Below are 27,609 nucleotides of genomic sequence, written 5' to 3'. Positions count from 1 at the left end.
AAACCCATTTTAAACACAATTTGTACCAGGACATTGGTGGATACTAATATTATATGTTTTACTTATTTTTTATTTTTACTTATTTTTTCTTCACACATAGAGAGATGGCAAAGGTTGTCGCGTGTCTCCATTTCTTTTTTTGCCACAAAACCCTTTGTTACTATATGGTTTCCAGGGTATACTGTATTCTGGTAGGAAATTATCACAGTATGCATAGGTTCTGCATTTATATGTACTGATATATATATACTTTATTTCTGTATGCTATAACAAAAATAAATTTCTTGGTGACAGTAACCATCTCTGAGAGTAAAACTAAAACAGAGACACGTAAGCAAAACTGAAACACATGAAACCAGTAAAATGCAGCTTTGTAGAGATGAAAGAAATAAGCAATTAGTTAGATAGAAGCTACAGGTTTTGGGGGAAGTGAGGGAGAAGATCGTCACCTGTCCTCCTTTAGGCTGGTACTTGATATTCTCTGTGGAGCCTATCTTAGACCTGACGTTCTTGAAGTCAGGCAGTGGCTGGTTGATGATGCGGAGCTGCTTAGGCGTCGTTGCAGGCGACTTGGGTGGGGTGCGGACCACAGCCACCTTCCTCTCCTGGGAAATCAAGCTGAGGGAGCGTGGGGTTCCAGGGGTCCTAGAGGACGACGAGTAGCTAGGAGGGGTTCCTGGGGTGATGGCTGTGGAGCCAGGGGTGCGGGGGGTGGAGTGGCCACTGCGAGCCGAACGGGAACGCACGGCTTCTGTAACTGGTAGGGAGGAATATAAGAGTTAAGGTTGGAGCTGAAGGTGAAGAGTTATGATATTAACTACACCATGATGGAAAAGTGGCATCGCCTCTACTGATTAAAGTAAAAAAAAAAAGAATATCTATGAGGTTGAAAGTTGGTGAGGTTGTTGATCAATCTGGAAGTCAATGATTACCTCATCAGATGCACTTTTCAGACCATAAGAAGTTTTGTAACAAGAATTTTGCACTTATACAATATTTCAGACACTGGAACACAGACTATTTCAAATCTTCTATTAAAAATCTTTTTTCCATATACGAGTGAATTGCGTAAACTTAAATTTAATGTTATCCAATTCCAATACAGTAACCCTACACAGACAATTTTCATAGTAACAGAAGTATGAAGAAACCCCTCTACCTGTCATACTTGGGGCTCGTCCTGTCCTATGCTCTGCCCTCATCTCTGTGCGAAATGCTAAAGGAGGCACAAGAGAAAAGGTTTCAGATGAAGTAAGGAAGATGATGACAGGGGAAGAATCAAAGAAGAAAAGGAGAGTCTGAGGTTCTTGGATGTCCAATTCCAAATACATTCACTTGGAATGGTACTAAAGGCAATTTGTAAATAGAACAGTAGATCAAAAATAGTTTAAAATACAGGTACATGACAGACATCATACCAATATTCAGCTCAATAGCTATCAAATATAAAATCGAATAAAATATAAATAGCATTTTCACGAGCAGATACACCTAACATTGACACATTTAAACTAAGACTCATACTATAGTTTCTTATTCTCAGTTAAAATGTTGAGGTTTTCAAACTTTACTTTCTTGTACACCAGGTACCCAGATACAGTACATAAAACAGAATACATAAAACCCTAGGTATGTGTTTTTAGTTTCTCGGAAAGATGGATGAAAGAAACGAGTGAAAATAGGCTAGCTAGGAAATTGGGCTTGAGCTCTCTTTAGTTAAATTTAAGTGAGCAATTATCATTGCTGGTACGGTATTTGTTTTCATATTGGTTGAATCAACTTGTTTTGGCACATACTGGACAGATAGAACTTCATGTTAGTTTTAGACCTAATTTGATCTAATACTGGTTAAATACTGGTACTGTGTGAAGTAAGTAGATTAGAGGAGCTAGAGCTTACATGTGGGTCTGCGAGGAGCCGTGGAGCCAGAGCTGGTGATGGAGGTGGAGCTCTCCTCCTGGTCATGGTATCCACGGCGACTCAGAATTGAGCCATGTCGTGGTAGAGAGGACCTCTTGTCAGGGCTCCATGACCCACCATCCTGTGGGGAAACAAACACCAGAGACAAGAAGTAGATCCTTAGGCCAGTGAGGCTATGATTTATTTATAATAAAAGGTAAAACAGGTATACAGGTGGGGAAGATAGCACAATAAAAGCAATTTTTAAATAAATTATGTACATGTTTCTTTACATAACTCCTGCAGCTATAGTTCTGCTCTACCATTCACCTACCTCATCTTTGAGTCTCTGTAAAACTGGGGAGCCTTGAGGCTCTACTGAGGATGACCGAGGTCTATCTAATGTGGCAGCCACTCTGGACATGGAGGTGGGGATCTTTGTTAGTGGCAAATGATGGGCATGGCACTGAGATGGTACAACGATGAAGCCCGGTGGGTGAGTAGCATGACACCAAAATACAGGACACAGGGTGACAAAAGAATGGTGACAATAACAGTGCTTTAACATGCAATATCGGTGCACAACATCTGATGCAGCATAATATAATCATGGTCCATCACAACAACCATTAATGCACAGTAATTGTGAACATCTCAGTGAGAAATAAAAAATAGAAATAATAAGAATGTGAAGAATACTGTTCACCATGCTCATGTACGAATTCTCGTTACACTGAGAACCATAGATAGACAGATATATTGGAAGACCGTAAACCAAAAGTGAAATATAATGTCGGCTCAACATGACAGAATACACTTACAGTATGCTGTAGTGACATGACATTTAAGAAATGCAGAAACTGTGTTATTTTAGACACAATAACCGTCATTACCATGGTGGAGGAGTAAAATGGAGTCACGACCACAGTCGCTGGAGAAATGTCATGGGGTAATTCAACACCCACTCAGTAAAAAAACACTCTAAATGGATCTGTCTTGTCTACTTGTGCAAAAACCCATTAAGCAAGACAACAATAGCAAACATTTTACAAAAAGCAAAAGCAACCAACATAAATATTTTTTCATAAAATACAAAGGAAAACTAATAGTGATGTTGAAATGCAATGCACTGTTTTTCATGCAGGGATTAGGTCTTAGAATAGACAGAGGGGAGGGGGTAGCTCTCACCTAAACAGTATGTAATGTGTTTATCTGAATAGATGATTAGGTAAGTCACAAGAGAAAATATGTAACAGCTTCTTAATAAGTCTTAATTCTTGTGATAATTATTCTGCCTAATTAATGTGGTGTTTGTTTCAGTGTCTGCACTACAGATGCACCAGGTAACTTGTATGAGTTCCATATCAAAAGCAAGAGGTAAAGGTTTAGATGTGAAGGTTTGGAATCTGTTTTGACTTTATTATGCATTAACCACATACTTTAATACAATGACATTTAACCCACCACAGTATGCTCAGGTTTACCAGCCTTTCTGTTATAAGACTCTTTATAAAAGGACACCCTAAAGATTTGCAGAACAGAAGATTTAATGTTGGAGAGTCCAGTTTTCTGGAGAAGGAGAAATCTGTCCCTGCTGTTTAGGAGAAAATTTTGGTTTTCTATCTTTGGTGTCAATTTGTCCTGGCTGATGTTTATTTAGTTGCTCTGCTGTAAAGCTACTTGGTGATTCATGCTGTTTGTCAGTAAAGCTCCGATATGGTATGTCTCTGAGTGGTTTTGGTGACAGAGGTCATGCCATGGTTGGGCTGGTGGAGTATACTCACTGATGCTCTGTCGCGGGACTGTCTGGCAACACTGAGAGGCTGACGACTGTCTGGTATGGCCTCTAAGAGACAGACAGAAACAGAATTACAGGAATATTAGAACACACAGACAGAATACATCCTTCAACCTTCATACACGGAAGGAGCAGAAGTGAGATCCTTTTAAATGTCTTACAGAAATACAAAAATACAACTTTATATTCCCAAACCTGGCATGGTAAGCCATATGACAAACTGAATGATCTGTAGGAGTGGGTTGCTGCCCCCCCTCCCAGCTCTGTTCTGCAAAGATTTGGCAAGATATCAGACAAAATGGGGGATTTTCTATTATGTAAGTCAACCCTGGAAAATAATCTAATTGGGGCAATGCAGCAGTATACTGAGCTTTCATCATCAGTGACACACAATTCAGTCCGTCAGGGGAAAATGAAGTGCTAACTGCCTCTGGGACAAAGCACCATTAGTCCTATCAGGTCCATAGAACAAAACCATGGATTACTAGTTGCTTAGCAACCATAGGTCGAAAAAAGCTTGAGTGGATATGTAATTCTCAAAAAGACCAGAGAGGTCAGAAATGTTTAAGTTTGTCACACGAAACAACTTGCCAAACCCTTTAAAACAGTTGGAATAATTATATAAAATATAAGTATATTCATCTGACAAAGCATAAGTCCACCAATGAACACCAAGAACATAAAAACAGTTGGCTGGAAATGGTAACAGTGAGGAAGGATGCATGTATATAGTAACTTAACACCAGCTGGAAATCTTGTTTTTGCTGACCTTGCTGTAGTGATATGGACGTGTAATTCCTGAAATCACAAACTTTCAACCACAGGGCCTGAGTGAAATGATGCTTTCAGCTTGGTGTTAAGCTGCTCTTAAAAGAACAAAGAGCGAATGTGCACAAAAACAAAAACAAATGAAACACGTATAACAGTCAGTTTTTATTGTGATCAAAAAAGAAACACACATGACAAAAGCAAAGCACCATAACCAATAAAACAAAATGGATGCCAAAACCAAACAGAATTTGACAGTGGAGGTAAGATGTGGTAGGAACCGGTGTTCGGGTGACTCTCATGCAGAAAGCAACACCTGTGTGACAGACCAAGGTAATGTGTCACCTGTGGGTCTCCTTCTAGGACAGGAGTGGTGCTGGGTGGGACGGGTCTGACGGACAGCTGGTTTCATCACGCTCCTCTTGGATGGGGATTGAGTCTGAGTCTCCATTTTTTTGTTAAGTTCAGTCTTCCTTATCACTGCTACATTATCAGACACAGGAAACAGGGCCATTGACAAAAGCAGAGACACAACATTAAGCACAGATAGACGCTGAAGCATGTTACAGTACGGAATGCTACCTGATAAAAACTTCTCCAGGAACCCTTTTTAGTTGTAGTGTCTGTTGTATTAAAAACAGCTGACTCAAATCAGTGTTTAAGTTAGTTACTTAGACTACACATTTCTTGACACAAACATTAGTATCGGCAAGCAAATCACATGATGTGTAATTAATGAATTTAGAACAGCAGTAAAAATATACAATATGGTGATAATATATACAATATATTATATACAACTACAATATCTATGAATAACTACTTCAACTATGAAATCTAAAGGAAAACATCATGAGAACCTTTTTTCTTCTTGACTTCTTCTTTGGGGATGTAGACTGGTTCTTTGCGGACAGGTTTGCGTTCTGGTGTGGAGATCCGGCCTTTAGGTCGCCCTCCTTTGGCCTTTGGTTTGACCAGCTTTTCCTGTTTCTCTGCCTTCTTCTGTTGTGTCTGCTTGTTCTGGACCACAGCAGACTTTTTGGCTGGGCTGGACATCTTGGGCAAAGGCTCAATCTGCTCTGTTGCCATACTCTTATCATCATCTGCGGTGTGGCAAAACAGGACATGAAAAACACAAGACAGTATTAAATTTGTTTCTTTGAAGCAGAAGAGAGAAGAAAGGGAAAAATAATATCTATATGAAGGTAAAAAGGAGATCTCACCTTGTGTGTCAACCCAGGAGCTGTCCAGGATGGAGTCGTCCATTGTGGTTTCATCTCTATCGTAGCTTTCTGTTGGTCCTTCAGTTTCTACGTTTTGAGCCTCCTTCTCAGGGGAGGCGGGGGTCTCAGGAACGTCACCCACCTCCTCTAGACTGGCAGCTTCAATATCTGCTTCTTGGGCCAACTCCACAGACTCCTCCTCTTCCTCCTCTTCCTCTTTCTGGGCAGCGACACAAAGGGCTTCAGCCTCAGGAGGAGCAGAGAAACGAACGCTGTGTCCCGGCTCCTCCGTTTCATCAATAGTCTGGACCACAGTGATAAAATCGTCTTCAACTGTCACCACTGATTCAATGGCAGCACGGGTCTCTGGGATCTCATTTGCTGCTCCTGCCCCTGCTTTCTCATCTTCCTCAACTTCCTCTTGCTCCTTCTCAGCCTCCACAGGTTTTTCAGCTTCTTTCTCCACAGGCTCCACAGCTGCTTTTTCCTCAGGTTGTCGTGCTATCTCCTCAGGCTTGTCTGCAATCTTTTTGTCCATCTCAGCCATTTTCTCTCTCTCTTCCTTCTCTTTCAGTTCCTTTTCTTTCTTCTCTTTCTCCTCCTTCTCTTTTAGTTCCTTCTCTATCTTTTCTTTCTCTCTCAACTCTTTCTCTATTCTTTCCTTTTCCTCTCTTTCTTTCCTTTCTCTCTCTTCTTGCTCTATCTTTTCCCTCTCCTCTCTTTCTTTCTTCTCTCTTTCTTCTTTCTCTTTCCTCTCTTTCTCCTCTTTCTCCTTCTTTTCTTTAATCTCCAGCTCTTTCTGTTCTTTTTCCTTCCTTTCTTTTTCTTCCCTCAGTATTCTTTCTGCCTCCTCTTTCTCTCTTTCTTCTTTCTCTCTCCTTTCTCTCTCTTCTCTCTCTTTCATTTCCTTTTCTTTCCTCTCTGCCTCCTCTTTAATCTTCCTCTCTGCCTCTTCTTTCTCTTCTTTCATCTTCTTCTCAGCTGCCTCCTTCTCTTGTGCTTCCTTGATTTTTCTTTCTGATTCCTCTTTCTCCTCTTTGTTTATTCCTAACACCGGTGAAGGTGTTCTTTTGGGGGAACCATAAACCTCTCTTTGTTTAAGCTTCGAAGGTGAGAGCACTGGGGAGAGCAACTTGTCATCATCGATGTTGCTCTCCACAGAAGAAGCAGGGGAAGTTTTGACAGGCCTGGCAATTCGGTCCTTGGCCACGCCTGTGAGCTGGTACACATCTTCTGCATCAACTTCTTCATAGGCCTCCTGGTGGACCAGCTTCACCTTCTCCCGAAGTTCCTGCAGTTCTCGCTCCTCCTCCAAACTGAGAGGCCTGTCTTCCATCTCCAGTTTGCGGATCTGCCTCTCGTAGTCGGCAATCTCGGTTTCTGATGCTGAGCCTTCACCACTGGCTTGTCGTTCAGTCTCACTCTCTGACCTCCCACCTTCTTCAAGAGTCACAGTGACTGTTGGTGTCACAAATGACTCACTTAGTTGAGCAGGTGGTGTCTCACTTATAGTTTTATTTAGTTGATCATCTACAACCTCTTTGCCCTTTTCTTCAACAGAGTCTTTCCTCTCTACCTGCTTCTGGTCTATCTCTTCAGTGACATCAGAAACTCCTGATGGCTGGCTCTTGTCCTCCACAGATGTGTCTCTGACTGCTAATTTTCTAGCCTGCTCAGCCACTTTCTCCTCCAGGACGGAGGGGGTGAAGACCTGTGCAGAAGTGTCTGTAGGGCTGAACACATCTGCAGGGGAAGGCATGGGCCCTGAATATTCACTAAAGACACAATAGCCCATCTCTTCCAACTGGCTTTCACTCTTTCTGGGACTCAGTTCCCCTGAAACTAGGCTAGCCAGTGGGTCATCAGTGAAGGCAGGAGAATCACCTTGAACTGACTTTCTTCTGATTATTTCTGGGTCATTGTTTTCTGATGCCAGTCTGGAGCGGGTACCAGCAAGGTCCAGCATCTCAGGTAAGTCTTGTGCCATCACTGTTCCATTTTTATAGGTGCTCTTAAAGGGCTGTGGTGATTCTGGTGACTCTGGTTCAGGGCTGGGTTTAGAAACTGCTTCAGTGGTCCTTGGAGGAGATGATGAATCTGAAGTGATGGAAGCTGCAGTCTCCAGAATAAGGGGAGGGAAGGATGGAGGCTTATCCACAGAGGGTGTAGTGACTGGGAGGTAGTCTGCTGACTCATCTAGACTTCCACTTGTGTATGACATGATATCTGTGGCTAGTGGGGAGAAGTTCCTAGGTCTGCCTTGGCCACTTTGATCCATTGTTCCAATGGTGATGTTGAGTGAGTAACTCCTCTGCTCTAAGGCTAGTTTACCTGGGGAAAGCCTGCATTCATTACTCCTGTCAGGAACAGTGAACACCCTAGTGTCTTCTGATGTACTTATTTTAGTTTCAGGTTTATCCTGGGCTTCAGCTAGTGTGCTGTAGCTGATCTCCTGAGGCCTGACATCAACTGTACTCTTCTCTTCACCAGCTCTGCTCAGTTCGTAATAACCCTCACCCTTACATGGGGGAGCCTCGTCAACCTCCATGGCTGATGTTTCAAAATATGCTGACATACCAGATCTGTCGCCTGCGTCTCTTGTTGAGTCTCCTCCTTGAACTTTGTCTCCTATTGAAGGGAATTCAGAGGGACCACCAATGCTGCTGAACTCCACTACCTCCACTGATGGCTGTTTCTCTGACACTGTGATTGGTTCACCATATGCAGGCTGAAGTGTGAGTGATTTGGCAGATTCTTTGGCTTGGATTTGAACATTCGGCGGTACAAAGGATGGCATATCCATGGTGGGGCTCTCTGGTACAACTCGTTCACCAGCAAAAAATCCTTGGACCTGGGGCTCAAAAAACTCCTCTGGACGTTTCTCCGATCCAATGCTGTCTGGGCTCATGGAACCACTTTTCTCGCTGCCCTGCTTGTCTGAGTCCATCTTCGAAGCTGAAAGGACATCTGTAAGTTGGCTGTTTTGATCACCATAGTAAGTAATGCTTTGGCATGCTGCGAGTGAGATATTTGTTAAGCCAGGGACTGGGAAAGCCGTTATCACAAACAGGCAAAGCCCACCTTAGAAACTTACAGCACAACGATACGGCCATCACTGAAGAAGTACGGCGAGATTATGGAGTCCACCAAGTCACAGATGGATGAGAGTATGGCATGTAATGTGACGGAACCGGCATGAGGCAACTGTGATGCTGATTTATGAGAAACAAGCCACAATAGATGGAATGGATATTCATGCGACTCTTCAAAACATCAGATACAAAAAGAATAGCATTTCTGTCATTCTTTGTATTGGCCAGTTCAAATCTATCTTAGTTTCATTAACATCAAATTCATTTTGGCTCTTAATGACGTTCATATGTCATTACATAATAAAAGAATATTAGCAAAAATACACAAGAACCTTGTTGGCAAATGACAGAGAAATGCCATATGTACACTGTTGCTAATGGTGATGAAAACAAACAAATGAATTTTGCTGATAAAATAATGCATTGAATGAGACAACAATACCACACTTAACATGAGACAGCCAAAACAAAATCCCCTGCAAATTATGTACACATAATTATGATAACAATATAAGTGAGGCACCTTTAGTATGTATGATTCATGGTTACAAAAAGTGCGTAACACTGGCATACCAGCACCAAGCCATGTATAAACATAATGAGAACCTGTAAGCTTCTAGCTGGTTAACGAAAGCATTGTTACGCTCAGCAACACTTCACTTCATCAAACCAACATGAAACGGCCGGCCCCGAAAACCACAGCACAAAAAAGAAGATATAAGCGCAAAGATAGCACACAATAAAACCAGGTTAAGTCAAAAGAATGTGACTCTTTTCACCAACAAGCCTGTGTTGCCTTGCAGCCACAGCAGAGCACAGGGAGGATAACTTGCCATTCCACCTGAACTATAATGCTTATGGGTTCATTTTGACACATCTGCCGTTCTTATACAGTGGACAATGCAGTGACATGCAGGTAGGGAGAGCAGAGGGCAGGACACACCTGTCTCGGGGCATTCCTCACCCTCTGCTTCCTCCTCCTCTCTGTCCATAGAGCTTACTGCAGCAGCACTAGCTGCTTCAGCCGGCCCCAGGTCTAGATCCTGGGCCTCATCTATGGCCTCTGCCTGCTCTAAGGGTTCAGCTTGGGGGCTGTCCAGCTCGGGCTCTTCCCCGCTCCACTGCTGCTCATCAAGAGCTGCCTCGGACTCTGCTGCCTCTGCACTCTCCTCCTCCTCCTCCTCCTCCTCCTCTTCCACCTCCTCCTCGTATTCAGCTGTAAGAGCCTCCATGGTCTCTTCTTCTCAAAAACAGGGTGAGAGGGGGACACATTAAGACTACAGGCAACACAGACTTGGGCTATGTGAGAACACAACTTATGATGGGACACTTTCAGCTTTAAGAAAAGATGACCTAAAGTGTATGTCTGTTCACACATATAGGTACATTACACATAGAGAAATGAGCGTTGTGTCTATGTGGTTTTTACTTCTACTTTGGATGCTTAGTGTACCCAGTATGCAAGGAAACTATAAAGATATATTGGTGTACCCAGTATGCAAGGAAACTATAAAGATATACTGGTTAAAGGCATGCATGATACCTTTTTATAATTTCAATTTCAGTATTTACTGTGTAATCACAAATATAACCACCGTAAACTTCTCTCTTTCTCTTGCACACACCATGCCTGCAACCCAGGCTGATCTACTATCATTGGTGACTGAGGTTGTTTAAGGAAAATGGAAACATAAATGAAGTGGCAACACTAACATTGCACTATGGTACAAGCACCTCTGCTCAGAGCCTAGTTCTGAAATTTCTGGCTCTTTAGAAAAGGTGACCATGAAGAGCTCAGTACAGTCAAAAGCAGAGTGCCTCAGATTCTTGACATTGCACGGACTGGATTTTTAACCGTGTAATGGTCAATGTGGGGGTGTGCAGCTTTGCTCTTCAGGAGCTACTGCTGTGCATCATTTTGAGTTATTGCGTAGGTTACACAAATTCTATTCAGCAGCTTGCAGCCAAATGTCGCTGCATGTGATATAGCTGTTGGACATCCTACAGCAGTGACGGCAAGGGTTGGGGAAGCTGTCAATCAGTCTGTATTAACATTATTTATACAATGTATATAGTTCCACAGTCAGTGACATACTCTTTACATATCTTTGTGTGTTTATTTATTAAATGAATAGATTTAAAAAAAAAAACAAAGATGGATAGATATCAGGATTTAGAGATTGAGCAATACTAGGTCTCAACCAGATAAATGTTATGAATTGTGTTAGTCTAGCTTAGAAATGCTGCTATGGAGAGCGAAGAATTACAGGACTTAAATTATATCAGGATATGCTTTGGGCGAAGACAGAGGTATAAATGTCCGCTGTTGAAGCTGCCCAGCCAAAGGGTTTGTTTTAAGGGATGGATAATATAGTTGCGTAAATAAAGGTCCTAGGTTCCCTCTATGTATTTGGGCAAACAATCTCTCAAAGAAACTGCCTGCATAATGTATTTGTAAACACAATAAAAGTGTAAGGTTGTCTCTAGATGTTTGCTAGTGCGTGGAGCTGAAAGTCTTCCTCGTTACCATAGTGAGAGTAGTTTAGGATGAGTGTAGGGGGTTTGACATGGTGGGGGGTCATCTTGAGGAATGAACCAAAACACAACTCTGGGAGATGATAGGTATAGAGAAGTTTGTGCATAGAGGTCATCAATCATGCACGGTATTCATGAAAGCCATTTGGATCTTAACTCATGACCCAAATGTAAGCCTTGGTGGTCATGTGGTCTTACTGATGAGAACTGTAGTGTATTGTCCATTGAGTGAATCACAAATAAAACGTGGTCCTACTTTAGAGACATCACTGCTATGTGTTGGACGTAACCGCATGGCAACCACAGGTAGCAATGGCTTTGGGTGAAATCAATGCAAAAAATAAATATGACTGTTAAACAAATATGAAATTGCTCAGATTGTGAGCGAACAGACATCACAAGGACATACAAACACACACAAAGACGGACGAAGAGACGAACTGACGGACGAAGAGACGGAGGGATGGAGGGAGGAGGTCAAATCACAGAAGAAGGGGAGGAAATTGGTGTTAAAAAGAGAAAGGAGAGAAACAGAGTGTGAGAGAGAGAGGAATGGTGGAGGGAGGGAATGGCAAAGAGGAACCATGCGTGGTTCACCTTCAATCTGTCTAAAGGCCACGGCCTGCCCTGTGGGGCGTGAGCCCGAGTGCGTCCACTCTGGGCTGAACAATGGGTGCTCATAGTACTCCTCGTCGGAGTGGTAGGGGTCGTCCTCGGGCACGGAAACTGAGATGGAGGGGGCGAGGAACTTGCACCTCTCCCGAGAATTTTGGAAGCGGCGGAGAGGCCCCGCCTCCTCCTCATCCCCTACATCTACAAACAAGACAGACACAAGGAGAAGAACTGCAGGGAAATCTGGACACACGGACTGAAAGAGAGAGTGAAGAGGAGGAAGAAGATAAATGAAAAGGAAGAAGAAAATGATAAAAGAAAATGGAGAACAAACCAAAGAATGTCCATCTTAAAGGTGATTTAACATAATATTGAGTCTTCAAATCTTTGTCTTTGAAAACATTGTTGCCAATTGGACAGGGGTGTTGGTATTCTGATAAAAAGAAGTGGATTATGAAAGTATAGTTTCTTAATTTAGAAATGTATTACAGTACAGTAGGACTATTGCAACAAATTATGATCATTGTATATATATATATATATATATATATATATATATACACACACACACACACACTATATTTTTTTGGGGGTCAGAAATTTTACAAGATTATATAATATTATAAGAGATGATACCTGACTCGTTCAACTGGGGCCAGCTGTGGTGAGCTGTGCTTTATTTTCAGGGAAATACTAAATGTTTACCATGTTCCTTACTTGATAAATCCTAAATTGACTTTTTAAAATGGACATTTTTTCAGTGAAAAGGGGAGATAAAGCTTGAGAAGAGAAAAAAAAAGACAAATATAAAAAAAACCAGAGAGAGCCACCAGAGAGGGGAATGCAAGAAGAAGACGAAGCTTGATTGAGAGTAAGAGAAACATAACACACAAGACATTGACAAGAAGACAGTGACAAGCAACTCAAAGGTGACAAAGCTTTGGGGGCCAGCCATACTCTGAGAAAAACAAAATTAGTGTATTGCACCGTTTGAGGAAGGTATCGCTACAAACTGCTTCACATATGAATGATTACACCTGGATAAAAGACATACACAAAAAGTTGTTCAACACTTACAACAACAGTTATAATACCAATACAGCAGTTGCACGTTGTATGTATGTTTTGCCATTGCCACTACACGAACAAACCTCTATACCAAACCTTTGGATCCAGTCAAAGACACCATCTAACAACATTTTAGAACGAAGGAAAACCTCCTGTATAGATCAAAAAGTCTTATTTACAACATCTCTAAGGTCCTGAGATTCTTTATATACCTACTTGTTTTGTTTCATGACCACTAACATAACACCCGAATAACTAAACTTCTTTATCATCTGGTCAAAAACTCAAAACACTGCCACCTTCTGCAAGAACCCCTATGACCTCAAATCAGTTTTTCTACCGTACAAGTAATGCAATGTTAACAAAACTGGAAATAATTGGTGCATGGCTGGCCCACCTACAGACACTTGTCATTACATTCCAGCCACTTCAGACTGAGCAGACATGAAAACAATTGCCAAGCATGAAGCAGACTGAAGTTTTAGTTACACTATAGGCTACAACCATTTCTTGCAGGCAGCTGCACAAATATCACTGCATTGCTTCAATTGAAATTTAGAAGTCAAAGATAGAACCAACTGTACTCAACAGTGCTAACTGGGAAAACTGAAAGGCAATAAAACGGATTCTGTTATAAATTTAAATCATGAACAAATCTAAATGAGGTATTTTCAGTTATTTATGAGCATTGTTTATAATCTTGTTATGTTAGAAGGCTAGCAAACACACACACAATTGTATGCCTAGTCCTAGATTGAGCCTGGATGGTAAGCTAGGATAAATTATCGAGAAGATTAAGTTCATATAGACTGAATTTCAATTTGCAGTGACTTTATTATAGTCGCTAACCTATTTTTTTTTACACCTTACTTTTGTTACTAGGCTTCTGTCCTAGCCAGAAAATTATTTGGCTTCAGCTTGAGAGCAGCTATGTCCTCAAGTAATGTTTATAGAGCTAAACCTCTGATCTGTAGCCACAGCAAAACACACACAAAAAAGACTGACAATGGACAATGACAGGAAAACACAACAGCATGATTAGACATGCAAAACGTAAGACATAATTCAACAAAATAGACAAACAACAACAGGTTGGAGGGTTACCTAAATTGGCTGTCATATTAGTGTGTGGGAAGACAGCGATGTGTGGAGGTTAGAAAGGGAAATGGAAGAGGAGGATGATAAAAAGAGTGCACTTGTTGTAACAAGGTGGTCATGCATGTGAGCGCTTCTTTCTTTTAGAGATAAATGGTGATGACGATGAAGATACAAATTGTATCCGTTCCAGGTGTGCGATGAGGAGGAGGAAGCAGGATTTCAGAAGAAATGGATGTCTGAAAAATGGAGAACATGTTCCTGCTTTTAGCCACTCTGGTGTGTACAAGTCTCTTGATCGGGTACCAATGTGTGGTTTGTGCCCTGTAGGTGGGGCGTTGTCCTGAGAGGGGGGGAATTAAAGAGTACACCCAGAGCTATCCCATATCAGTACCCCAATGTGGTGGCATTCATAAAATACCAGAAGCTTCAGTGATGGAAAGGAAGGAAACCACACTCTCCTTAATTAGAGACATGCTCTGATAAACACACTTCTTGGCCTACCTTGCTCCAGCGGACCAAAGTGCTCCGCAGCAGGTGAAGGGGGAGGAGAGGGAGGCAAATTCGTGGTGTCTTCAACTACAAAGGGAGATGGAAGACGAACAACAAAATGATACAGTCATGTAAATCACACATGGTAAAGGACTTTGAGCATCTGCGACCATTCATTGGCCACATGTATGAAATCAAGAGTTATACAGGTAAGGGCTAGGACAACACTACTCATCCCAGGACATTAAGCTGAAGATGAACGAGGACAACTCGGCCTCTGTGACCCTGTTATGGAAGCCATCAGCTACCAGTGAGTTCAACTGCAAATAAAACTTAAAAGCACTTTTTATTGCACTTTAATAACATTGTCTTCAAAATTGATGCAGCAGCACCAGAGATATTTTCTATTTTATTCCATGCATTCTTCTTCCTTGTCAAAACTTTGTGTCTCCAAGTTTTGGGTGTGTTATGCCAGTAGCAGCTAATACTACAGTGGTCTGCTTAGCTCACTTCTTTCTAATTCCACAACCCAAGATTTTTTTCATTTTCAACTTTGTACTTTTCACCCTCAACTGCAGCTGACTCAAGTGACATCACTTCAGATGTAATACAGCTCCCTCTGGAGTCACAAAAGGCTTTATACAACATTTTTATGTGGTAGTACTGCCCAACACCTGTGAACAGACTTTGATGTGTAAAATCTGAGTTCCCTTTGATTTTGCTCTTTTTTTGGATATGTGGGATGCTGTTTCAATAAATCTATATAAAGTGTTTATCTGCCTAATCTATCCTCACTAACTCCCAAAACAGCCAGTTGATGTCAGTTCACCATCAGTTCAGTTGGTAAGGTGAGCAAATGCAGCGAAGCCTATGAGTAAGCTCACACATGGCAGACTCTCACTTCTCCCTGCTATGTATTTTTTATGCACTGTTTGCAATACTGTGGTCTTTTCAAGCTGACAGTGCTCTGCCACCTGAATGCCCTGTTGATGCGTAAGTGTGAGAGTGAGTATGTGTGTGTCTGGCCTACCTGATGGCAGCCTTTGAGTCTCCTGCTCTCCCTTCAATACCGCCACTGCCTCTGCCGTCACTTCCTGCACGATCCGTGCTGACACTTGCTCTGAACAAACACACACAAGGTCAGTAAACTTTATGGTTATTAAAAAAAAACATTTAGAAGAAGCTCCGTAAGATGTAAAAGAGACTTTAGGAAAAATTAATTTGGTGTAAATTTCAAGACTAGCTTGAAATTATCTGCCACTCCATCAGGGCACTGTGGTTGTACATTGCACAAACAGCCCTTGCAGAAACAAGGCAAATATTCTTAAATATAATCACATTTTCTTGTATTGAGCAAGGAAATCTGCAATGCGCAAAGCCACTGGCTTGGCTACAATTCCTTAAAATAGCATAAAAACATGCTCATTAAAACCAATACAAACTTAGTTATTTAAGAAAGACTTTTTTAAAATAAGTATTTTTGTCCCTTTATTGAGCTGAAATCTAAAATTAATAATAAGCAAAAGAAATCTTACAATAAAACACAATTTCTTCAAACAGCATAACTAAAATAAGTGACTTTGTCTTAAATTAAGGCACCAGAAGCATTCTTAGTTTTAGCATTTTTTATTAGAACAAAAACTAAACAGCTGTTTCATTTACACACTGGGAAAAGACTGTTCATCTTAAACTGAGAAGTTGTGCTGCAATTGGTCTTTGTTTTAAAAGAATGAAAATGTTCCTCTGCTGGGATATTATCCAACCCATTGTTATAACTTGTTACCGGTTAAATCGAACTCAATATTAGCTGTAATATCTTATTAAGACACTGTTAGATATATTTACTTAAAACAAGTTTACTTTTCCAATGCAAACATTTTTTTTCTTTTTAGACAAAAAATAAGACAAATTTCCCAGAAAAAAAGCCTTTTTAACTTTCTTGAGATTCCTTTTTTGCAGTGCACTGGGCTGCTTCCAGGTTTCAATCTCTGATATAACTGTGTGAAAATGTGAAGCAGAGTGTCTCTGAAGGACAGCATGTAGCTCAGTCAACTTTCATGGGATATATCACATCTTTCATCTCCTATTACTGTATTTTTGAATCATGTCATCAGAATCTGAGTTAAAAGCCAGTGTGAGGGAGCTGAAATTGTTTCCATAACTGCAGGGATGCTAAGGCTGCTGGAGAAGGCTGTGAGTGTCACCATGGAAACCCAGGATCCCTAAACAAGTGTAGCCTATAAAATCAAACCTGGACCAGAGTAGTGTGTACAGTTTGAAATATAAGACATCTGTAGAGACAATAAACTTCTTTATTTGCTCCCTGGATAATCTCCCTGAATAGTTGTAGGGAACGACTGTCAGTTGTTAACTATTGTTTTTGCTATTTTGCACATTTGGTTTTCAGCACTGGAAAAAAGCAAGGAAATAATATGTCTTTATTTAGCTCCTGCCAAACAAAATGTATTATTTAATCAAAACCACCCAATCTGGGCTGGATTCAAATGTATCCCTTTGAAGTGAAGTATACTTCACAAAATCAAGATTATACTTAGGGAGTTTTCCTTTATTATAGTATATACTATATATAGATAGTGACAGTAGAGATACAGACAGAAAATGCAAGGAGAGACAGAGGGTATGACAGGCAACAACGGTTCTCCGATCCAACCATACAAGATACAGCGGCTGGTGAATATTTTCAGCTGTAGACTGTGTTCAACCAGACTGCAGATGCCTATTACAATTCGCCTTCTTCTATACACACTGAAATGCTATTTCATCTCACAGTTAGTTAACATTCATTAAAATGAATACTGAATTCAGTCTTTTGCAAGAAAATTGAGGTAATACGAGATTTACGCTCTTCCTGACAACACTAGGGTCAACATTTAGAAAGAAGCTGACACTGTCTGCCTGTCTGACACTGGTAGCCAGCAGGGGCTAAATGAGGACAGTATTGTTTTATAGCTCAAACTGATAATTACCAAGAGCAAACAGTGGGTGAACTTCAAAGTAAATCAGTGACAATGATGTATGTCTTTTCATGCAGAAATATGTTTTTTTAAATCAATTTTGCCCCAAATTTAGAGCAAACCACGAACAACTTAATAAACTAGTCTTATGGTCTCTAAGATTACATCTGCGTGCCTGTTTGTGTGTATGAATCGGTTTTAGTGTTGCCTGGCATGCAGGGGGGACTGCAGAGTTCTAATCAAACCAGCCTTAATTTGCATAGTAACAGTGGTTATGTGGGATTGGGTGGCAGTGTGATGCTTTTACTGCTGCTGTTTCAGGACCTTTTTCTATCCAACATCGCCCACACATCAACACAAACAAGCTGGCAGGCAAACACACATGCAATTACACACATACACATACACACTTCTTCCGGGAACACTTAACACAACCCACTCACCAACTCAAAGCAGCCATTTCCCATTTTCAATAGCAAAGTAAAATAAATGTTCACTGCTTCCAGGCAAAAACCCTTTCTTCCTAAACAGGAAAATAGAGACACTAACGTGTCAGAGTCAAACATAATCAATGGTTGTGGCATCAAACTGCTAAAATCAGCCCCTAAAACTTAAACCTGGGGTCACATAACCCTGAATATTGATGTTAATAGTTCCATTGTCTGAGTGAGACCACACCTCCAAAATGAGTGGCTGAAGATTTTACAAAATGTTAGCACTCATCGGACATCCGTGGGTAGATTACATGGTTTTGGGATTAGTTTAAAAGTTCAAAACCACACATACAGAGACTTTTCTTAAACTAGCATAGAATAATTGAAGTAAAGCTAAATAATGTAGTTGGAATAAAACAACTGTGGTGCTCGATGGTGGGGAGTAAATGGAAGGATCTGGAGGAATGGGTTCATGCCGTTTCAGGAAGAATTGCACTGTATGCTCAAAGACTCTCTGCCTGAATAAGGTTTGTTGTTGTTGTTTACATCTTATGACACACAATGTATGTTGGTCAGAGAATAAAAACAAATATGTGGCTAGTTAAGAACTGATCCTGACTCATTGTGTTCTGAAAATTGCAATTTCCTTGAGGTTACAGACAATGTGATGTCTGACACACAATTTTTGGGGGAATTTAAAATAATTTTCTATCGCCCTGTGCTTTGGTACAATCCTGTTTCTGAGCTCTGCAGGCAGCTCCTTCAACCGGTGAGACCTTATTTAGACAGATGTTAGCATTTCCAAATAATGTCCAATAAATGTAATTTACCACAGGTGGACTTACATCAAGTGTATAAACATGTATGATTAAGAGAAAGGGGAAACACCTCAACTACATTTCAAGTGCCATAGCAAAGGGTTTGATTACCCATGACATAGGTAGAAAAAACTGAAATGTCACAATGACATAGGTCTTATGTCATTGTGACATTTCAGTTTTTTCTTTTTAATACAAAAATTCTAAAATCTTGTTTTCAGTTTGTCATTGTGGGGTATTGAGTGTAGCTTTATGAGGGAAAACATAAATTTAAATGACTTTAGAATAAGGCAAAAATGTGCAAAATGTGAAAAGGTTGAATGTGGAGATAAGAAACGAAATGTTAAAAAAAAGGGGGAAAATCCTAACTGCCACACTGTTATTCTTAAGAGGCTTCGTGCACATGCCTTGGGAGGATAAAACAAAATACAGTCTCTTTTAGACAGACATAAAAGGACATTCAAACGCAACACCGAGGGCACTGGGTTCAATGAGACAACATGGAGTTCTAGTCTTCTGAACAAATCCACAGAAATGCATATTCACAAAGCAATACACTGTTAAAAAAAAAAAAACAACCTTGTCGCATCCCCAAAGCTGTCAGTGATGACAACTAGCCTGGACTGGTTGTCTCAGCATTTCTCTGACAGTGATGCCAAATGACATAGCAGTCCGCCTTTCTTTGGCTTTGGTAGTAAAATAAACCACATGCACAAATAGCTGCGCTGAAATACAGAACGGCTGCATCATATCTGCGTATCTACATCCATAATCAAAAGTAACAACATAATGTACACACCGACAAACTCTCCCAATAAAATAAAAGCATGTATTACCTGTATGACAGGCAGACTGAAGCTGAGGACGCTCCCTCTCTGAGCAGAGACTACGACTGGAAGCCCCGAATCAATGCAACACATAACCACACACAAACACACACACACACATACACACATAACCACACATACTCACACACACAGCAGGACTGAGAGGGCACGAAGAGAGCAGGAGTGCCGTTTGGTGTGATACCAGAAGGCACCCAAAATGTGTAATGCAAGGGGTTTCCATAGCAACAGACTGGTGGGCCACTGATTTTGGTCCCAATGTAATTCAGATGCCAACGGCATGTTGTTGTTTCAGCCTCTCTGTCTACAGCCTCCAGTACATTACAGCTGTGACGTGGCTGAACATTAAAACCAATATTTGCCTTGCACATAAATCAGGGTAAATCTAACAAAGCTCAGATTTTTGCCTACTGAAGCAAAAACATATATGACACTTCCTAAGCCCCGCCCCGTTCCTGTACTTAGATATGCTATGGGCTCGTCTATGCTGAAAAGACATCCAAATTTGGAAGATGGTTAAAAGATAAAAGCGACATTAACAGAATACATGATGTTAAGTTAGCAAAATGCTAGAAAAATAGGCTTCTGTTTTGCTAACATTAGCTATCAGATGTAACTCAAGTCCCCAAGAAGAGCGCCAGGCTTTGAAGCCAATTTGACATAGTGGCCAAACTGTGTAATTACAGCAATGGCGCCCGTTACATGATGCAAACTAGCCGTGTATTTTACGCGCCAGCAAAACAGTGGATACATTTTTTTGAGGGTCATAACCCTTGCTAAATGATTCGATTCACAATCAAAATTGAATCCATTCTGTCCGTTAACATTTTGCCATTTAGTCAAGAAGGGCCGCACGATTAAATAATTTTATCCCCATTCAAGTTAAGTCAAGAAGGCTAAACTGGAAGTTAGCCGGGTCGGCCGCCAGAAGTGTGGATGCTCTACGGGTCACTGTGGCCCAGCTAACTAGCCAGTTAACAACGACAGTTTTTTATGTCCATACTTCACACCAGAGCTTCATTTGGTTGAATCTCCTCTCTGCTGCAGCCAAACATACTGATTTAGGCTGATGAGATGGATGGACTTTAACAATAGAAAATCTTGTCCAGGCTTCTAGACACCAGGCTCAGTTACTTGCGTCAGCTCAATGCAATATCCCTCATAAAACTCAAGGGCTTCCTTGATGTATGCAAGCCAACCACTCTCTAGAATAAGCTCAACAACCTTTTATATTCATTTTATTTCTATTAACTCACTCTGTTTCTTGCTGTCTCCCTCTCTTCGTCTCTTTCTCTTGACCACCTCCAACATGGTTGACTGGCTTTTTTTAAACTTCATCTCAAAGGAAAGTCAAGAGGGCAATTTTGTGCTTCAATGGCTTCTTGTTGAGTCTGAAGAGCTTTTCACAGGGAGAGAAGGCTCACTGAGTGCCAGCATCAGCCCTTCTGTCACCCATTCTGCCCCACTTACCCCCACCCTGCCCTGCTCTGGAGCAATGCTAATGTATGCTGACAAGGTGCTCGGCAGACAAACACAGCCTTGGCTATGCAGCTGCTGAGAGGTCATTTTCATGCAAACGATTGGAGAACATGTATTGATACAGTGATCATTATCATTATTACAGATTAGCTCTTGAGACAAATGATGCATTGAAAAGATTGATATCATAAACTGTAAGTAAGTTCAATTTGCTGATGAAGAAAAAAGTACTGTTTTCTGGTTGATATCAGTTTTAGAGCATTACTTTGATGTCGAGGGAGGCTGTTTATAGCTTTTGTGTCTTTGATACATGCTAATAATGACCCAGAGGAACACATGAGGCCTTGGCAGTTGCTAATTATGTCGATCCACTGGCTAAAAGGAATAGCCTCCCATTTTTATTAGAGAGCTCTGAACATAGAAAAGTCTCATCTTTAAGAAGGGAGCTGTCCAGATAATCCGGTTCTTTATTTAATGTGTGTTTTAGATTGCATTTGCTGGAAATGTGTCTTCTCCTACTGGAATAAATAGAAAAAAAAGGTTTGTTGATATGCTAAGAAGTTGAAGTATTCCAGGTCAAAAATAATTTTCGTGACACAAGAAACACGACCATAACTGCAACTGTAACGATCATTGATTGTATGCATGTAAAGCAATGCAGAAATATGGCCCACTTCCCATTATCGTTTATACCAAATTCAGCAGCATTCAGCAGCAGTTAGTTACATTTGATTTTAAAAATTATGCTGATAAGATGTGATGGGACATTTTAACAGTTATTCCTTCCACATAAATTGGTGCAGCTTTGTAGGGAAAGAAGTAAAACAACTCAAACAGGACAGTCAGATTAATTCACAAACTATAGTCATTAGATACATTTTGACCCAATATATGTTTGCTTAATAACATTAAACAATAAATGTGAGTTCAATACTTGTTAATACCTGAAATTGGTGACACTGGAACATTTTACGTGTACACAGAGTATCTAACTGACTGCTTGAAAATATTCACAGCCAAATTTATTTGCATGTCATGGCCCAATAGATATATAATAATAGATTTATATAAAATATTCATGCAGTTTTTAAATGGGAAAAAATATGATTTGAATGAATTAGTTGACTTTAACCATATTAATTGAATTATTTTTCTTCTTGACTGAATGTTAGTTTGTAATCCGAGTTCACAATGCCAAACTACATTTCTTGGACTGAAAGTTCATTTTTCAAAATAAAACGGACTTTGGTTCCACCTGAACGCCACAGGATAATAGTATTAGTCACATAAAACATAAAAAAAACACTAAATATATCAATCTAAATAATAAGGATAAAGGCCATTTGAAGTACTTGTGATTTGTTTAGTGACTGTTCTGTGTCACAAAAGAGCCTGGACACTCAGAAGAAATAACTGCTGACAGTTACATGTGAGATAGGAGTGTTTTTCTACCCACACATTGTGTTTAAACATTCGAGGTCACACTCACAGTAGGCCAACAGAAAGAATTACACAAACGTGCAGAAGGGTAGAAAGGTATTATGTGCAAAAGCACTAATAGCATTAGTAATCACCTCATCATCATATGCACATTGTTGTTCAGAAATTTGACAGATACAATCAAAAATACTTATTATCGTCCATCAAAACAGGTGTCAGTTAAGCACTACTAAAGGGGAGATAGGGGGTTATTTGGGCTCTTATCATCACATGCTAAATGGCCTTGTCTTTGGCAAGCTACAGGCGAAAAGAACAAAAGCCCTTGCAAAGTAAATTGTAGGGGAGCCGTTTCCATGGTTACAGCATTGGTACATTATTGTTCTTGTCTCCAGGGTGCGAGTAAGGGTGGGGTGTGGGGGGTTACGGGGTAGAGAGGCAGATTTTATGTGTTAATTATAGCACCGTTAATAACAGTATGTGATTCTAGTGAGGATTCGGAGTGCTGCAAACCCACGCAAGAGACAGGACACACATACACATAATAACACAAAAACACTGTCATAACTCATAGACAAAGCTTACACATGCACTCATACTACAACAACACACACATAAGCATGCATACACAAACACGCACGCACGCACGCACACCCCAAATCACAAACGCATGCATACTCTGGTGGACTTTTCTCTTCATTATCAAACTGTGAGCACTGCTTTCAAAGGCAACAAACATAAGCTTGTCTGATTTGCCATGACTGATACCACCAGAACTTCTATTTAAACACATCACTTATTGATTACGCTACTGTGTCATTATAGTGGCAGCACCTCTGGACACAAAATTAAAAACAAAAATTAACTGACCAGAAGAGATTTAGCTGGCTAAACTGGGATTTTCCCTTGTTGTTGCACCGTGATTGATGATTCTGAATCTGATTTTTACTGACTAACTCACACAGACCTCACTTTCTCTTTACTGTTTGTTTACATCTTTTAAAACACCAAACATTACATTACAGTAATATGTTTCTCATGCACCATGATTCTGACTATCCACTGGCTCCCAGTTACCTTCAAGACTTGTATGTTTGACCTGGTTTGATCAACACATTTAAGGTAATACTGTAAATATACATGTCTGCACTTGCCATAAGAGACACATCACATTTTTTGCTGATTAAGTCAGATGCACTTCCAGAGACAAATCTTTAAAGCAAGGGGCATTTAATTTTAAATGGAAGTACATTTGCCTCTTATGAAACAGAAAAATCAAAATATTGTAAACATGTCTTACCTGCAGTTACAGCGTGAGCACCAGTTAGCTCTCCATTGAAGCCGTTCTCCCTGGCGGAGTAGGAGGCCGTGGCCATGTGGGCGGCACCCGGTTGGCAGGTCCTGTAGGTGGAGGAAGAGTAGCCATTGGCTCCATGGGTGCCAGCAGGCTCCTGCCCCCCTGATGGGTCCCACTGGGGGGCACCATCTTCTGGCTGTCGACTGTCTGCCATGCTGGTGCTAGCTAGCAGCAGGGGAGGGTGGGCAAGGGATGGGGTCTCTCCTTCTGGCTGAAATGATATGAAGGGATGGAGGACGGAGGAGAGAAGGCAAAGCATGGTCAAAACTCAGCATTTCTTTGTTATTAAATGCAATATTAGCAATCTTACATAAAGGAGGATTAACAGTGTGCAGACCAAAGGGAGGTTCTCGGACACACTACATCAGTCACATTCACAAATCTCTTTTTGTCATCCATAATCCCTGCTGCAGCTTCACTGAGCTTCACTGTCAACAATTCAGAAAGTGCATCTGGGCTTGTGTCAGTTTGTGTGTAGGTGCTTGTGTGAAATACTGTCCTTGGATGTTAGCGGGCAGGTGACAGCCACTGGATTAAACCCTATTGATTTGTGTGTGTAATGACTCATATAGCCAGCGGCCCAGGTGGAAATCACAACTGGCTGAAAAATGAACAGAGCAGACCTTGGATTTGTGTGACTCATGCAGGGTTGTAGGGCTGTAAGGTGGGTCCAACATCAGAGAAGTAGTTTGAATCAGGTAGCCTTTGCGGCACACTCTCCAATTGTATCTGATAATCTAACAGCAAATATTCCAAAAACAGAAAATGCCACAATTCAAAGACTTGGAACGCGATCTCTACAACAAGTATTTCCAATGTTAACCAGAACTGTCAAAACCACTGTAGGGCTTTCCTGTATATGAAGTACCATGCTGAGCGCAGATAATTGATCAGAACAGCATGGAGAGGAGATCAACCAGAAGCAAAAAGGGAAAAGTATTGATCAACCCACATAATCGCCTGAGGCAGGGACAGGCAGTAAGATTCAATGATCTCTTGGACGATATTGGGGAGAAGGTGGGGGAAGCAGATGAATGGGTCTGATGTAGCATTAGATCAATACACAAGGTTGTGTATGTGAAATCCTTAACTCAGGCTCAGCTCCTCTTCAGTGGATAAGTATAATAGTGGATAATAGTCTGCTGACCATTTTTATTTTTATTGTTTATTGCATGTTGTTCCGCTTTCTCTCTAGATATTGATGCTGATATCAGCAGATATTTCATATATTACAGTTTCAGTCTTATACCAATAACTGCACCAGTGCTGGCCTTCAAACATTAAAAATTAATGTGGCTTTGGTGAGAGAAAAAGACAATGATGAGCCCACCAGCACACTCACAAGACAGGAGATGCTTTAAAAAAAGAATTGGTGGTTTTTGCAGGTCTTTGATACTTTAAGCCTTTGCTGAGCAGCCAGTGTAGTTGTGCATAAAGAGATGTGTGAAGGAGCAATTTGTCATTTAACTCTGCAGTCCAGAGAGACATAGAGACTGAAGGGGAAGTCTGCTGGAGAAAACAGGAGTCAATAACTGCAGCCTGGGACCAACGTAATGCTACAGTGAACACCAGCCACTGCAATCTATTCAATGCTACTGCTCACAGTCTAAACAGAAAATAAAACAGAATGGAATAGGATACAAAAAAATGGAAAATAATAGAATAAAAAAGAAGATTTCCAACCAGACTTAAAGAAAATATCTCCACATATTTGTGTTTAGGAGGGAAATAAACACAAATAGTATTTGAAAAATAAGTGTAAAGGTGATCTTCAGTATATTTATAGTCACAATAACCAATTAACTACCGAGTAAGACTATGCACAGGACACGCAAACATACGTATATTTAATGTCTGCCATATCCTGCAAATAGAGCCCCCAAAAACTTACACACAAGACCTGTAACGTTATATGCTGTGTTGGTGAACAGTAGTTAGCAATGTGCAGAGAAGATAGCTAAAAGTAATGGATAATTTATCCATTACTTTTAGCTCCAGGTTGTGCCACTCCAAGTAGCAAGATTAAGAATCCACAGCCACACTCTGTTTAGCTGTACTTGAGCTAAATGATAGTATTGGAACAAAACATATTGACTTGATGTGGGCATTAAAGGAAGAATCAGGGGATCGCCAACGCAATTCATCCTGTAGGGAAAAGGAAAATCTTTTCTGTTCTTTCACAGCAACCCAGCCAACAGAAGTTCACAAAAAAACTAAAATGTCATGTTTATGGTGGGTGGTGCTAAAGTAAAAGTCAGGTGATCACCAAAGTCAGTGGGATTCATCCTCTACAAACCATGAATCTCCATCCAATAGTAGTCATAGTGAACTACCAACTGACCCACAGAACGACTAACCAACACTGACATCCCTTTTCAACTACTGTGGTAAAGCCTAAACTTTGACAATTACATGACTGAAAAAAACAATATTCACTTTTATATAATTAATAAATTCGTTTTAATAATTGTTAAATAACAAGGAAAATGTTGGGTGGCATCAATAAGCTCAACTGACAGGTCTTTGGGGTTACATCACACAAAAAAGCTTGAGAACCACCGGTATAGAATACCACAAAGATAGAGCACAGAGGAGCAGAATAGCATTAAACAGACTGAAAGAATGGAATAGAACTGAGTAGAATATGGTGGCTGTAAGCCCTTGCAGCCTAAATGGATCAGATTCAGGAGTCAATGGAGCTTTGCATGACTCAGCTCTGAAGGGGACATCAGTATGAATGAAGCCTCTACAGAGTCTCCACAGCACACTGAACTGCACAGTCTCCTCATAAAATGCCCACTCTGTCTAAGTCCAAAAACCACAGCGGTATATTTTGCATCACCTCTTAACTGTCACTGTCCCTTCTGTTGCTTGTTACACTACTGTGTCCCTGCTCGAGCTTCCATTGAAGAGCACTCTCAGTATTAAAAGAGTCATAAAATACAAAGATGAGACTGCTGTCCTGACGCTATGTCTCAGTGCTGTCTGTCTGATGATGAAGGTCACTTTGAGGCTTTGTGGCTGAAATCCAAAATCCAACAAGATCATCCTGACTAGTGGCCAGGCTCAGGGTGTCAGTGGTGGTTCATGAGGAGGGAAGGAAGTGTGGCATGGATTCCTGGAGGACTGCTGAGCTGCTGATGACACTATTAATTGTATGGCCCATATGTTCATGAGGAAGAGTATGCTGCATGTGTGGAAGAAACAGCTCCACCTACTGGGTTAAAGCTTGAAAGAAGACAATTGGGGCCATTACTAAGCATTATGAAAACTCAGCATGCTGGGTTTAGAGATTAGAGAGGCATTAGGCAACATTATCGTGTGAAACTACGCCTTCCTCATTAGCCTGAAACAAACTGGGGCTGCATTGCAGTACAGTCGCTACTAATCTACATGCCATGCATTTGCTCTGTATTCTAAAACAAAATTCTGGTTTAGGGTATGATGTAAAATGTGAGTATGAGGAGCAGAGAATGTCAAGCACACAAGAGCAAACCTAGTGAAGAGAGTGTAGAGGGTTGATAACAGAGCAGAAGAGAAAGAAACTTAAAAAAAAGAAATTCTTGTCAAGATCAGTTTAGAGAGGAAATGATGGAGACAAGTGAAGAGCACAAAATTGTAGATCACCGGATACTAGACAATATATATTGTCCAGATAATATACTGTCCTCAAGGCATTGTG

At 40.7% G+C, this 27,609-nt stretch overlaps 1 protein-coding gene across 11 annotated transcripts in view; it reads right to left on the bottom strand.

Moving 5' to 3' along the window:
- The window catches only part of map2 (microtubule-associated protein 2), a 92,802-nt gene that overhangs the window by 15,631 nt on the left and 49,562 nt on the right, over positions 1-27,609 (bottom strand). For 6 of the 11 annotated variants that reach the window (XM_051403924.1, XM_051403931.1, XM_051403927.1 and 3 more), the window contains 13 exons: positions 23,871-24,138; positions 15,613-15,702; positions 14,595-14,669; positions 11,913-12,128; positions 9,724-10,020; positions 5,689-8,643; positions 5,326-5,568; positions 4,811-4,948; positions 3,684-3,745; positions 2,234-2,365; positions 1,900-2,041; positions 1,160-1,216; positions 450-757 (listed from right to left, as the gene is read on the bottom strand). In XM_051403924.1, coding sequence (XP_051259884.1) covers positions 450-757; positions 1,160-1,216; positions 1,900-2,041; positions 2,234-2,365; positions 3,684-3,745; positions 4,811-4,948; positions 5,326-5,568; positions 5,689-8,643; positions 9,724-10,020; positions 11,913-12,128; positions 14,595-14,669; positions 15,613-15,702; positions 23,871-24,081 — 4,926 coding nt within the window. In that variant the 5' untranslated portion in view covers positions 24,082-24,138. Of the gene's footprint in view, positions 1-449; positions 758-1,159; positions 1,217-1,899; positions 2,042-2,233; positions 2,366-3,683; positions 3,746-4,810; positions 4,949-5,325; positions 5,569-5,688; positions 8,644-9,723; positions 10,021-11,912; positions 12,129-14,594; positions 14,670-15,612; positions 15,703-19,645; positions 19,843-23,870; positions 24,139-27,609 lie in introns of those variants that run through there. The other 5 variants (XM_051403929.1, XM_051403935.1, XM_051403930.1 and 2 more) reach the window with 4 other exon arrangements.

The sequence above is a fragment of the Dicentrarchus labrax genome, unplaced genomic scaffold (genome assembly GCF_905237075.1).
Source record: "Dicentrarchus labrax unplaced genomic scaffold, dlabrax2021, whole genome shotgun sequence".
NCBI lineage: Eukaryota > Metazoa > Chordata > Actinopteri > Moronidae > Dicentrarchus > Dicentrarchus labrax.
Note: the sequence above shows the minus strand (reverse complement) of the source record. Positions and strands in the feature narration are given on the sequence as shown.